Genomic DNA, 15,044 nt, shown 5'->3' on the forward strand with positions numbered 1-15,044 from the left:
GTCCCACCTCCTCTAGGTAGTCCTCCTGACCCTCTAGTCCATGAGGATGCTTTCTTCTTTGCCAGATTGCCCAGTTATTATTGTCTCAATCCAGTGTCTATACTCTGCCTTGCTAACTTTCTCTGTGTGTGTGTGTGTGTGTGTGTGTGTGTGTTTCCCTGCTGGAAACATCTTCTCTGGGGCCCAGATGGGATTGCACATGTCTTTCTGACCATCATGCATGACATCTGGCACAGGGCTCCACATAGAGCAGGCCCCAGTGCATGTTTTGTTGAACTAGCAGTTGAATGATTTTACCATGGGAGTGAGTGCTAAGAGCTGTATAAATAAGACAAGATGGGGTACCATCTGGAGATGACTTTGAATGGTCTGAGTGGCTTCTATTCTTTGTCTTTTCCTTAGGAGACCAACAAGAAGACAGTCCATGCGAAATACTGCAGTAGATTTGTTCATGCTCCCTGGAAGGATGGGAGCTTGGTCCACGTCTGCATTACCAAGGACAAGTGTACATGGTACAGCGAGAGAATCCACACAGTCCTTGCCCAGATTCAGAGGAGGTTGGTATATTTGCAGGAGGGTACAAGTGGTTTAGTCTCTCTTGAAATTCAAATCTGCTTGACCTCTTCGTAAAAGCTTAACCACGAGAAACAGCCAATTAACCTTGCTAAGTCAGGGTTGGTATCTGATTGATGCCTTGCTGGTGGCCTTGTTGTTAACAATAGAGAGGGATGTTCAGATCTAATTCCAAGCTGCCTTGATGCCAGTGCAGATTCTTAAAAACAGCAAACAAAGGTGGTTATGTTGGTTGCACATCACTATAGGAGGCTAAGGAATGCTTCTGCTCATGTCTTGCATTTTTTGTGGGCCATAGGTATACTGCAGATTGTATTACACCTGTCCTCTGCACTCTTGCATATTACATTTCAAGGCAACTGTTAACAATGTTGTGAAGTATTTGAATACAATGGAATAATATATATATGCAGCTAAAAATAACTTCATGGGATCTCTCTCAACTCTGCTGGTTCTTAAAATCTTCCATTGCTAATGCATCTGATAAACTAATGCTGTGACTTCAGCATCAGCCCCATGGGGATGATCTACCTTAATGCTTTCACCTCCCTGATGCCAGAGGACAGCTTTAGACCACAAAGATCAAATCCATTTAGGTGCATGGCCTCTGAGGTCAGATAGAGCTGGATTCTAATACCAGCTCTGCCACTTGCTGTGTGACCCTGGGCAAGTTAGTTAATGTCTTTGTTAATGTCAGTTATGTCAGTTTATTCATTTATAAGTGGGAATAATAATGCCATTTATAAATGTGCTCTGTGGATTAGAGTAGATTCTAAATCTAATGAGTATAGGCTAGTGCCCAACCTGCAGTAGCCACTTAAAAATGAGAGTTCCCTCCATCCTTCCATGTTTTCTGTTATAAAATCACAAGCTGCAGATCCCTGTCTGCCCTTCTATGAACTCTTCAGAGCCCCAGTTTCTCAAAACCCAGCTGGTGATGGGCAACTTAGAACAAATAATCCTTGTGTCTGGAGCCTTCTCTGCTAATGGTTTTGGAGCTGACTTTTGGGGAGAGTAGTTTGTATTTCAGGCCTGGGGAAAAGGATGCTGTTTAAAAGACACTCCACTTGGTCCCTGCCAGGTCTCTTTGTCCCTCTCCACCCCCAAGTGTCAGGGGTTGTTGGGAAATTCTCTCCCCTCTTCTGTTTTACAGAAGTCTTTTTGGAGAGTTGGTACCATCTCTCCCTTAAATGTTTGTAGAATTCATCACTGAGGCCATCTGGGCCTGTAATTTTTCTTTGTGGGGAGGTTTTAAACTATGTATTCAATTTCTTCACATGTACATAGAACTGAGGTGAGTAACTGATGTCATCTTTATTTTCAGTCTGCTGGAGGTTATCCATTTTATTAATCTTTTCAAAGAGCCAGCTTTTGGTTTCAGCGGGTTTTTTCTCTGTACAGTTTTCCCCTTTCTGTGCCATTGATTTCTATTCTTTATTATTTCCTTCTTTCTCATTACTTTGGGTTTAAGTTTCTTAAGATGGATGCTTAGATCACTAATTTGAGACCTTTCTTTCTAATATAAGCATTAAATTTTCTTCTGATATTGCTTTAGCTGCCTCTCGCAAATTATTGACTTAAAAATATTTTTGAATCTCCCTTATAATTTCTTCTTTGAGCAAAGGTTATTTAGAAATATGTTGTTTACCTTTCAAATATTTGTGGATTTTCCTGATAGCTTTTAATTTCGCTGTGGACAGAGGGATACTTTATTATTTCGGTTCTTATAGAGACCTGTTTTGTGTCCCAGAATATGAAGAAAAGCTACACATTCTGTTTTTGTTGGGTGGAGTGTGCTATAAATAGTTCAAGTTGGCTGATAAGTTTGTTTCGGTCTCCCATATTATTACTGATTTTTTGTTGAATTGTTCTACAAATTGTTGAGATAAGAGTGTTGAAATCTCCAGCTATGGTTGTGGATTTGCCCATTCTTTTTTCAATTCTGTCATTTTTTTTTCCTTCATGTGTTTTGTAACTCTATTAGTAGGTGCATGCACATTTAGGGTTGTTATGTCCTCTTGATGAATCAACTCCTTTATTATTATGAAATGTCCCTTTTTATCTCTGGCAGTATTCCTTGTTCTGAAATCTGCTTTGTCCAACATCAATAGAGCCGCTCCAGCTTGCTTTTGATCATTTTCTGCATGTTTTATCTTTTTTCTATTTTTTTTACCTTTACCTGTTTGAGTCTTATATTGAAATCAGTTTCTTATAGATAGGATATATATGGGTATTGTTTTTTAAATCCAATCTGACCATCTCTGCCTTTTTTTAAAAACTCCATATTGTTCTCAGAAACAAACAAGCAAACAAAGATAATGTAAGGAGTAAAAAAACAAAACAAAACAAAACTGGAGAACCAACCTATTAATCTTCTCAGAAAGATAGAAAATACCACACTCAGAAAGTTGGAAAAGACTGTTATGTAGATAGGTTGATAGATAAATAGATATTAAGAATTATAGGAGCTCTTCACAATATGCCAAAATAAACTATTCAGGGACACCTGGGTGGCTCAGTTGGCTAAGCATCTGCCTTCAGCTCAGGTCATGATCCCAGGGTCCTGGGATCGAGCCCTGCATTGGGCTCCTTGCTCAGCAGGAAGCCTGCTTCTCCCTCCGCCTGCTGCTCCCCCTGCTTGTGCTCTCTCTCTGTCTCTGTCTCTCTCTCTCTCTCTCTGACAAATAAATAAGTAAATAAAATCTTAAAAAAAAAAACTATTCAGTGAGAAAGCTGGAAGATGAAGGCAGTCTCTCTGAAAGCAGAACACAAGCACTCCATGGTTGATGTTAACATACACACATACATACAAATAGATAGCTTATGGACATATATAAAATGAAGGGGAGATCTCACAAGAAAAAATTTCAGAACTGCAAAACCAGTGGTTCCAAACCAAAAGAAAGTTGCAAGGAATGTCTAGAAAATGGGTAATAAAGACCCATCCAGGATGCATCATTACAAAATTTTAAATACTAGAAATAAAAGGTCCTAATAGCTACCATTTATCCCCTCCCCAACCCCTGGTTGGGTTTATTTCATTTGTTTCTTTTTATCTTTTGGTCTTCTTCAGCCATTTTTCCCACCTTGCCTCTTGCAACCACCAATCTGCTTGTTCTTTGTATCTATGAACTTATTTTTTGTTTTTGTTTTATTTGCTTTAGATTCCACATATAGGAGAGATGATAAAAGTATTTGTCTTTCTCTGTCTGACTTATCTCACTTAGTATATTGCCTTCAAGGTCCATCCATGTTGTTGAAAATGGCAAGATTTCATTCTTTTTTATGGCTGAATGATATTCCACTGTGCGTGTATATATATATATGTATGTATATATATATATATATATATATATACACACACACCACATCTTCTTTATCCATTCATCTATCAGTGGACACTTGGGTTGTTTCCATATCTTGGCTATTGTAAATAATGCTGCAGTAAACATAGGGGTGCATATGTCTTTTCAAATTAGTGTTTTCTTTTTTGCATAATATCCAGAAGCAGAATTGCTGGATTGTGTGGCATTTCTATTTTTTTAAAGATTTATTTATTTATTTATTTATTTATTTATTTATTTATTTATTTGAGAGAGAGAGAGAGAGCACAAGCATGAGGGACAGAGGGAGAAGGAGAGAGAATTTCAGGCAGACTCCATGCTGAGCATGGAGCCCAACATAGGGGTCTCATGACCCTGAGATCATGACCTGAGCCAAAACCAAGGGTTGGATGCTTAACCAACCGTGCCACCCAGGCACCCCTTCTATTTTTAATTTTTGAGGAACCTCCATACTGTTTTCTACAGTGGCTGTACCAATTTACATTCCCACCAACAGTGCATGAGGGTTCCCTTTTCTCCACATCCTGACCAACACTTGTTATCTCTTGTTGACTTGATAATAGCCATTTCTAATCTCTGCTTTTTAATTGGAGTATTAAGACCATTTCCATTTAATGTGATTATTTGATTGGATTTAAATCTAAGATCTTGCTGTTTATTTTTTGTCTCACCTGTTCTTTATTCCCTTTTAACTCTTCTATCTTCTTTTGTTGGAGTATTTTTTATGATTCCATTTTATTTCGACTGTTGGCTTAAACTCTACCTCTTTATTTTGTTTTGTTGTGTGTATGATAGCTTTAGCATTTATAGTATGTATCTTTAACTTACCACTGTCTACTTTCAGATAATATTTCACTTCATCTATATCATAAAAATCTTACAACTTCCATTGCCCCTTCTGTCTTTTCTACTGTTGTCCTACACTTTATTTCCATATGTGATAAACCCACAATACATTATAAATAATCAACTGTCATATAAATAGACTTAAAATGAGAATTAATATATTTTGTATTTATCCACATATTTGATATTTCTGTGGCTCTTTATTCTTTTGTATAGATCCTTGTGCAGGTTTGTTGGTAACGAATTACCTCAGCTGTTTTAGTCTGAAAGACTCTAATTTACTTTTACTTTTGGAAGATTTTTTTTGTTTTGCTTTATATAGAATTGTAGGTTTATAGTTTTATATTTCAGTACTTAAAATAATATTTCTCCATTGTCCTTTGGCTTGCTTGATTTATGATGAAAACTCTTCTATTATTTTTATGTTGTCTCTGGGTGCTTTTTTTTTATCTTTATCATTGGATTTCAAATTATATATTATGATGTGTGTTGGTTTTTTTTTTTTTTTCATTTTTCTTCTGTTTAGGTTGTTTGAGCTTCTTGTATATATGGGTGTATTGTTTTATCAAAATCAGAAACATTTGGCCATATTTCTCCAAATATTTTTTCTGTTTCCCTCTTTCTCCTTTTTCTTAGTCTCTATATGTATCTTAAACTCCTTGATATTGTTCTATGGGTTGCTTATTCTCTATTTTTTTTTAGGCTTTTTCTCTGTGTTTCATTTTAAATGGCTTCCTATTGCAATGTCTTCTTTAAGGTTCCCTGATCTTCTGCTAGTGTAATGTCTGTTAATACCATGTAGTGTATTTTTAATTTTGGTAATTGTACATCTCTGTAAGTTTCCTTTTGTACTTTCCATTCCTGTCCTTGTTCTGCTTATACTTTACCTTGCTGAACATATGGATTATATTTATAATAGCTGTGTAACGTTCTTTTCTACTAATTCCAGCATTTGTGTTATTTTAGGGTCTGTTTCTGTTGATCTGTTTTTCTTCTGGTTATGGGTCATATTTTCCTGCTTCTTTGCATGGCTGGTAATCTTTTACTGTAATGCAGACATTTTGAATTTTATGTTCTTGGGTCCTGGATTTTGCTGTATTTTTTTTTCACACTTCCATTATTTTATTTTATTTTATTTTATTTTACTTTATTTTTTTAGTTTTTTTAAATTTTTATTGTTATGTTAATCACCATACATTACATCATTTGTTTTTGATGTAGTGTTCCATGATTCATTGTTTGTGCATAACACCCAGTGCTCCACGCAGAATGTGCCCTCTTTAATACCCATCACCAGGCTAACCCATCCCCCCACCTTCCTCCCCTCTAGAACCCTCAGTTTGTTTTTCAGAGTCCATCATCTCTCATGGTTGGTCTCCCCCTCCGATTTACTCCCCTTCATTCTTCCCCTCCTGCTATCTTCTTTTTCTTTTTTCTTAACATATGTTGCATTATTTGTTTCAGAAGTACAGATCTGTGATTCAACAGTCTTGCACAATTTACAGAGCTCACCGTAGCACATACCCTCCCCAATGTCTATCACCCAGCCACCCAATCCCTCCCACCCCCGCCACTCCAGCAACACTCAGTTTGTTTCCTGAGATTAAGAATTCCTCATATGAGTGAGGTCATATGATACATGTCTTTCTCTGATTGACTTATTTCACTCAGCATAACACCCTCCATAACATGCTCCAGTTCCATCCACGTCATTGCAAATGGCAAGATCTCATTCCTTTTGATGGCTGCATAATATTCCATTGTGTATATATACCACCTCTTCTTTATCCATTCATCTGTCGATGGACATCTTGGCTCTTTCCACAGTTTGGCTATTGTGGACATTGCTGCTATAAACATTGGGGTGCACGTACCCCTTCGGATCCCTACATTTGTATCTTTGGGGTAAATACCCAGTAGTGCAATTGCTGGATCGTATGGTAGCTCTAATTTCAACTGTTTGAGGAACCTCCATACTGTTTTCCAGAGTGGTTGCACCAGCAACTCTAAAAATGAAAAATAAAAATGTTTTTTTTAAAAAAGGGATTGATAAGATGTTGGTTGAAAAAGGGAAAAAGAAAAATTCAAAAAAAAAAAAACAGTTAAAAAAATTAACTTTGAAAGACTAATGAGTCATGGTAAAAAAGCCATGAATTCTATGTGCAGTATTCCCCTAGTGCTGGAGTTCTTCCATTCTCATTGATCGGTAAACTTGGTCTTGGCTGGCTGTTCGTGCTGATCTTCTGGGGGAGGGACCTGTTGCCGTGGTTCCCAAATGTCTTTGCCGGAGGCAGAATTGCCCTGCCCTTGCCCGTCTGGGCTAAGCAATCTGCTCAGGTTTGCTCTCGGGAGCTTTTGTTCCCTGCAAGCTTTCTGTACAGCGTTGGAGAACGAGAGTGAAAATGGCGGCCTCCCAATCTCCGCCCGGAGGAGCCGAGAACTTGGGGCCCCACTCCTCAGTGCTCCCCCAGAGAAAAGCAGTCAGTCACTCCCGTCTCCCTGGTCTCCGGCTGCACTCCGTGCTCCCCTGGCCTGTGACCAAGCGTTTCTATCTCTGGCACCCAACCCATGTGGAGTCTCCAAATCCAGCAGAAACCTGCGGTGCGTTCCCATGCCGCTCTTCCCGGGGGAGGAAGGGGAGTCTCCCTGGATCTGCTGCTTGTTGGGTCTCTGCTGGAGGAGCAGTGGTCCGACTGTTTTGCCGATCACACTTTATGGCGACCCCAAGCTGAGAGCCCATGCCTCGGCTCCGTCTCTGCAGCCGGCTTTCCCGCTCCGATACTTGGGAGCTCTGCTGCACTCAGGCACCCCCAGTCTTTCTGTGACCCCGAGGGTCCTGAGACCACACTGTCCTGCGAGGGTTCCACCCCCCACTTAGCCACTGGAGCAACGTCCCTCAGCGGAGCCGACTTATAAAAGTTCCGATTTTGTGCTCCGCGGCTCTATCATTTGCCAGAAGCAGCCGAGGGAGGCACCCTCCCCCGCCATCTATCCTCCTGAATATCGCCTCGGATTCACTTCTCTGCACATCCTACCTTCCAGAAAGTGGTCGCTTTTCTGTTCAGAGAGTTGTTGCTATTCTTTTCTTCGATCTCCTGTTGAGTTCGTAGGTGTTCAGAATGGTTTGATCCCTATCCAGCTGAATTCCTGAGACCAGATGAAATCCAGGTCTCCTACTCCTCCACCATCTTGCTCTGCCCCCCGATTTTGCTGTATTTTTAAAATACATGTTCTATGATGCAGTTATGTTCCTTGGAATCACTTTGATCCTCTGGGGCTTGCTTTTAAGTTATGTTAACATAGGTCTAGGGCAGCCTTTAGTCCAGGACTAATTTGCTCCTACTACTAAGGCAATACCCTTATGAGGACTCTCCTTGATGTCCCATGTATTAAGGAGGCTTTCCCACTCTGGTTGTTTGGAAGATGAAGTAGCCCTGTGTAAGCTCTGAGGTGTTGATCTACTTACTCCTTTATGGTGATTTGTTCCTTAGCTTTAGTAGTTTCTTCACATGCATGCCGTGATCATTACTTAGCCAAAATCTTTAGGGCACCGTCTACAGATGGCTAGAGCCCATTCTTTCTCCCCTTTTTTTCTCTCTTTTTCCATCCCTTCCCACCCTCTCTGCTTCTATGCAGCAACCTCTTCTTCGTTATTTTGCCTACAAATTCTAGTTGCTTAGCCTTGGTGAGCTCTGAACTCAGTTTCAAGTATTTTTTCCATCTGCCCTGCCCCTCTTCCAGGTCTTGGCTGAGGCTGTGAACTTAATTTACATCCTGTTATGGGAGCCTGAGTCCCAATCACAGAAGCAGTCCTGCTCATACAACTGTCTAATGGTTAGTTATTATAGGGATCTGGTGTTGCTTGATATTGTCCATAAGCTTCACTGAAGCTTCAGGAATGTGCTGGCATTACTAACTTGACTGTAGTCAGCAGGGTTAAAAGAATAAATGGTCTGAAATCATAGCTGAGGAAGTAATTTACTTTTGGCTTTGGAACCCAGTATTGGATTTATTTTTCGGTCCTATTGATTTTTCTAGTTCTGTTTTACTTGGATTGATGATGGAGAAGTGGAGGGGGTTAGTGATGAGGGAGCCAGCCCAAATGTAGGATTTTCCACAGAAAACCCTCCAAGTGAGTAATCTACCCACAGAAGATTGCGTATAACCAATACAGCACAGCTTGGCCTTTGTAGATGTATTATTAAGTTCTTAGGAAGATGCTGACATTGCCCACAGGCTCTAAAAATTCACTTTCAACCTATTTCCTGCCTAGGATTAAGTGGCTACAGGATAGAAGTCAAATCCTCTTTGGAAAAGTACGTAATGATTGCGTCTATGTCCTCATTGATACATCTCACTCAATGAAGAGCAAACTGGACTTGGTGAAGGACAAGATCATCCAGTTTATACAGGTTAGATGGAGCTGTCAGGTGCATGGATTTGGGGGCCTTTGTATCATGAATGCATCTGCAGCAGCCTTCACCTGCGCTGGTTATGAGAGGTACACAGGTGACGTTTGCACTCAGACATCCACAGGAAAGCCACCTTAGATAAAAGCTCCCTTTTGCCAGTTAGAGAATCATCAGTTCTCTTTCGCAAGCAGACCCTTCCTGTGGCAGGGTCCTTTCTGTAACACATGGGTTACTAAGGGAGTTTCAGTGTCCACTGCTTCAGGTTTCCTCTGTCCTGAAACCCTCGGTGTGCACACATCTCCATTGTTTTCCAGATGCTCTTCAGCTCAGCACTTATTTTAATTTCCAGTATTTATTAGCAGTGTTGCATGCACTGGCCCCAGAACTGATGTGTGGGAGGAGTGTAGGCTGATGCTTAGGAGTTGCCAGTTCCTGTTGCACCTGTGGTGCCTCCGAATTGTGTGACCTAAAGCAGACTGCTTTCCTAACTCCTAGTCCCCACACTTACAGATGGGTATCCTGTACTGTCGCTAATTAGTGGTATCGGTGGGAGTGTTACCACAGAAGATCACTGTGGGGAGTGTTTGCGAGTACAAAATACAGGTTTTAATTTGATAAGCCTGTACTGGAGAAATATGGGCTGGTGGTAGACAAGTGAATAGACGTGTAACCAAATAGCCTTTACGAAAACATGATGACCAAAACAGTGACACCATTTTGGATTTCTCTTCTCTAAGCAGATTGCATTTCCTATGAGTATGCGGTATACCATCAATGCTAGTATTAAAGACAACATTTAATGCCATATTATATATAAAAACTTATGCATGTGTGTAACATATGTAATATATTCATACATATATACATTTGTAAAAGTGTAATCTCCAAACTGTGTTAATTTTATTTAAATATTTTTTGTACTGGAAAAGATTTTCTCTTTCGCATGTAATTTTTAGCTTCCAGAACTGAAAATAGATATCATAGTGACTAAAACTTATCAAACTATGACCTGTCTTAACCTTTTCTTACATCTGAGTGGAACATCTGAATTCTCTCTTACAGGAACAGCTGAAATATAAAAGGAAATTCAATTTTGTGCAGTTTGACGCCCAAGCAGTTGCTTGGCAGGAAAAACTTGTTGAAATCAATGAAGATAATTTGAGAGGGGCTCAGTCCTGGGTTAGAGACATTCAGGTAAGAAAGATGGAGGCCGGGTCTGGGGGAAGAAGCCTGACTTGATCACCTACTGAGTTAATTCATGCCATGGAAGTTCTTGAGAAAGGGCTCTGAGTGCCAAGATGGCAGGGGTTTTGCACACTGATTTTGTTTACAATAGTCACATTCATCCAAGCTCATGAGTCACTATCTTAACATTTAGATAAGACTTTGTTCACAAGACATCATTTCCAGAGCTGCCCTTGGCCCAGATCTCAGCCCTTTTACGAAGATAAATTTCAAAATTTAATTTTTTTGTACTCAAACCTTCAGATTTGATCTTTCTGAGACCTCGTTATTGTTTCAAGTAATATATTGCAGCTATTTTTTGCCAGTGGGTTTTGTTCCAAAATAGTGAACTGGTGGAAACACACAGAGAGAAGAAGCTGGAGAGAGAGGGCAGCAGCAAGATACAGTGAAAAAAGTGAAATAAATTCTTCAGGCCTGCCTTTTACTTGGAGAACCTTAAAGCTACCCCTCTTGGCATTTACCCAGACTACTAAGGAAGGAATTTCCTTTCCTTAAGTTTTCTCTTATCTTGAACTTACCTTAATTTTTTAAAAGTTCTTTTTCCAGAACCATATAGCATTCCAGATATTTGAGATACGCTAAAATTGAAACTAAGGGCTCTTCTCAAAAAGTCAGATGTAGATCACAGACATCTTTAAAATAGTTCAGTACCTGAATTTAGAGTCCCAGATTTGACAGGAAGCCACAAATGGACACTAGTAAACCTCCTTGAATATTGCTTGTGCTGTCATTGGAATGTACCAGAGTTCCCTTGGGATTGGTTTTTTTAAAAAAATGGGAGAAGGGAGAAATAGATTCTGTAAGAAATAATGATGCCTGTAAGATCTTGATCTAACTGGTCACCTTATCCTGGGAAAGAATATCCAATTCATACCCAACTTGATAAATTTCCAGGATTAACCAGTGAAGTTACTTGAGATATATGTTCCCTCCTTTTACAGACCATAGGTAGTAGTTAATTCAGAGCCCACTAATTTAGGGTTTGTCATGACAAGATATTATATATGTAATATCATTAGATAAAAACTAAAATCACTAATGAGTAGAACCAGCCATCTAACTGGCTAAAAATCAAAGTATGATTCTGTTCTCTTCCCAAAAATCTTCACTGAAGCTCTCTTGCTCGCTTGCTGAATGTGCAAAATTTATTTTCAAAATGATCAGATTTCTCTATATTCTTTTGACTGTCTTGGCTCAGGAATCAACCCAATGAATTCAGGACTACCACTCAGGTGTTCTGACACTGCCACGTGCTTTTGTCGGAGCTGTAGTTCCTTGAGCAGGGGTGGGGTCTGGGCCAAGGCTCCTGGGGGAGCAGGGAGGGAGCAGGTGCAAAAGAGGCACTAACTTTCATGTGATTTTTAGTCTGGCTTTCTCCTAGCTTTTCTATCATCTTTTCAACATTCCCTGAACAGTGGGCTTGTCAACAAGACTATTGAGATGGGGCTCAGAGAGAAGAGTTGTTCTGTTTACCATCTGAGCTACATTGCTGCTGCCCAAATGTTGAAGGAGTTTTTTGGTGTGTGTGTGTGTGTGTGTGTGTGTGTGTGTGTGTGTGTGTGTGTGTGTGTGTGTGTGTTTAACTTTTTAATTTTAAATCATTTTAGTCTGACAAAAGAGTGGCAGAGATAGTACAGAGGGTGCCTGTATTACCCTTCAGCCAGCTTCCCTAATGTTAACATCTGACATAGCCATAATTCAATTGCCAAAGCTAAGAAAATCACAGGGGACGCCTGGCTGGCTCAGTCCATAGAGCATGTGACTCTTGATCACAGGATCCTGAGTTTGAGCCCCGTATTAGTTTTAGAGCCTGCTTTAAAAAAAAAAAGTCTATTTAACAAAACAAAAACAAAAACTAAGAAAATCACATTGCTTTATTCACAGACTTCCTTAGTCTTTTTACTAATGTTACTGTTCTGTTCCAAGATTCAATCCGGGGTCCCACGTTGCATTTATTTTTTTAAAAAGTTTATTTATTTTCAAAATATAGTTGACATACAGTTTTATATTAGTTTCAGGTGTACAACATAATGATTTGACAATTCTATACATTACTCAGTGCTCCCCACGGTAAGTGTAGTCACCATCTGTCACCATGAGATATTATTACAATATTATTGACTATATTACCTCTGCTGTACTTTTCATCCCCATGACTTATTTATTTGATAACTGGAAGTTTCTACCTCTTGATCCCCTTCTCCTCTTTCACTCATCCCCCCACATTACATTTAGTTGCAGAGTCTCCTTAGTCTTTTCCAGTCTGTAACATGTCCTCAGTGATTCCTTGTCTTTCATGACCTTGACGCTTTTGAAGAATATTGATCAGGTGTTTTGAAGAATGTCCTTCAATTTAGATTTATCTGATGCTTTCTCAAGGTTAGATTGGGGTTAGAATACCACAGAGGAGATGCGTCCTCCTCAGTGCGTCGTGTTGAGCAGTGTATGATGTTGATATGCCCTGATACTGGTGATGTTAACTTTGAGATTTGGGTAAGGTGGCATCTGCCAGGTTGCTCCCCTGTAAAGTTACTATTTTTTTCTTTTTATAGATAAGACATGTTTTGGATGAGATACTTTGAGGCTATGCACATATCCTTTGTTTCTTAAACATTTACCCACTAATTTTAGCATTCAGTGGTAGATCTTCTCTACAAAATTATTACTGTGCTGTTCTAATGGTGACTTTCTGTTTCCTCCATTCCTTTTACATGTATGTGTTAGAACTCTTCTGTAACTGAGTTCCCCTTTCTCCCTTTTATTTATTCATCAATCATATTTATTTCATTAGGGACTCATGAATATTGATTTACTCTTTTCAGTGATAATACTATTGTTATTTATTTTGTTACTAAGCTTGTCCCCACTTTGGCCATTGGGAACTCTTTTAGGTTGCCCCCTGTGTCCTTCACATATGCATCTGGCTTTTCTTTTTCTTGAATACTTCCTTACTTTCTGGCTCTATGAGATGTTTCATGATCATCTTCTATTTTCCTAGCCTCAACCCTGGAGTTTACCACATCTCCAAAGAACCCTTGTTTCTTTTATTAGAGAATGGTGTTTAAAACCAAAATCTGGGCATTGGGGTATGCTTACTGCTGCTACTGAACTCACTGCTTCTAGGTCCTCTCAGTGGAGAGAGATGGGAAATATATGTATAATAGCCCATCTGTGCATAAATGGCTATATTCCTGTATCTATTTATCTGTATTTTCATTAAAGAAGAAAAATAAAACTGTGAGTTTATACTAATACCTCTTGCACCCATCCACAGCCACAGGATTTATTTGTAGTGAATGTATTTCCTTATTTGTAACTTCTTTGCCCATGAAAAACCTGATTATCGCTATCTGTAATGTATTTACTTTTTTGTTCAACCCTAGTATACATATAAAGTAGTTTCAGAATTTCTAACCCATACTCTGAGAAACAAATTTATCAGCTGGAGTGCACTGTTTACACGTAGTTCTTTCTCTCTTCAGCCTCACAGTTTCCAGTCAAAAAAACCTTTTCTAAAGTTATTAAGTCAGGTACTTTTTTTACCCAGCTACTTCAGTGTGGTTATGTCATTCATCAGTACGTTGGTTCCCCCATATCCTAGTTGAATTGTATTTTAATTTGTACACAGCACTCTTTTTGGAGTGTAGATCTATGGGTTTTGACAAATGCAGAGAGTCATGTATTTACACCTCTCTGACCAAACGCACTGGGAAAAGGTAGGCCCAACAGAGATCTAGTGAGAATCCCCAAACTCCACTCCACATCCAGGCCCTGGCACATAGTCCAGTTCATTGGAAGCAGTGGCGATAGTATAGCCATGGCTATCCCAGTCCCTGCTCTTGAACTCAGATCCTATCAAGTGGTCCAGTCTGCCGGCAGCAGCAAAAGCAGCAAAGCTCTAGCTGCCCAGTTGCCATTTCACAACCCAAATCTGGACAGTAGTCTGATCCACTAGAAACAATGGCAGCAGTAAGGCCCTTGGTCACCCTTGCCCCCATGCCACAGCACTGTATGAGTGGTCTGATCTGTTGGCAGCAGCAACAGTAGCAACATCCCAGGCTGTCTCACACTGCACTCCACACCTGGGGTATGGGCAGGTGATACCATACAGCTGTAGCAGTGGCAGCAGCAAAGCCTGGGGCATTTCTAAAACCAGGTCACCTGTAGGTGGCATGACCTGCTAGCAACAGCAAAGTCCCTGACTGTCCCAGCTTCACAACTGGGGCACCAATGGGAAGTCCAATCCTGCAACAACAACAAAGGCAAAGCTTTGTGTCTTCCTGTTCTCAATTCAGCAGTATAAATAGAGTCAGGCTCAGCAGCTTCTGCCTGTACACCCCAGAAGGTCACCTAGCACCATTAGGCAGCCCAGAGACGTGCCTTTCCTGGGCTTCCTACAGACAGCACCAAATAGGAACTGAGTGGGAGCTCCAGCAGCACAAGAAGAACAAAGCAGACCAGAATAGGATTGCATGGGATAGAAAATTAAATTGTCATTGGAACTAAAGCCCACAAACATAGGCTAAAATAAACATGCTAAACTTGAACAGGGTGACTGCCTCCTAAATGACATTTAAATGGGAATAATCTCCTAACATAGTAACCAAATTGTCCAGGACATAAA

General features: G+C 39.9%; 1 protein-coding gene across 11 annotated transcripts in view; it reads left to right on the forward strand.

Moving 5' to 3' along the window:
• The window catches only part of VWA3B (von Willebrand factor A domain containing 3B), a 227,901-nt gene that overhangs the window by 100,303 nt on the left and 112,554 nt on the right, over nucleotides 1–15,044 (forward strand). For all 11 annotated transcript variants that reach the window (XM_027620414.2, XM_027620420.2, XM_027620415.2 and 8 more), the window contains 3 exons: nucleotides 403–557; nucleotides 9,037–9,175; nucleotides 10,238–10,369. In XM_027620414.2, coding sequence (XP_027476215.2) covers nucleotides 403–557; nucleotides 9,037–9,175; nucleotides 10,238–10,369 — 426 coding nt within the window. The remainder of the gene's footprint in view (nucleotides 1–402; nucleotides 558–9,036; nucleotides 9,176–10,237; nucleotides 10,370–15,044) is intronic.

This window comes from Zalophus californianus, chromosome 8 (assembly GCF_009762305.2).
Source record: "Zalophus californianus isolate mZalCal1 chromosome 8, mZalCal1.pri.v2, whole genome shotgun sequence".
Lineage (NCBI taxonomy): Eukaryota > Metazoa > Chordata > Mammalia > Carnivora > Otariidae > Zalophus > Zalophus californianus.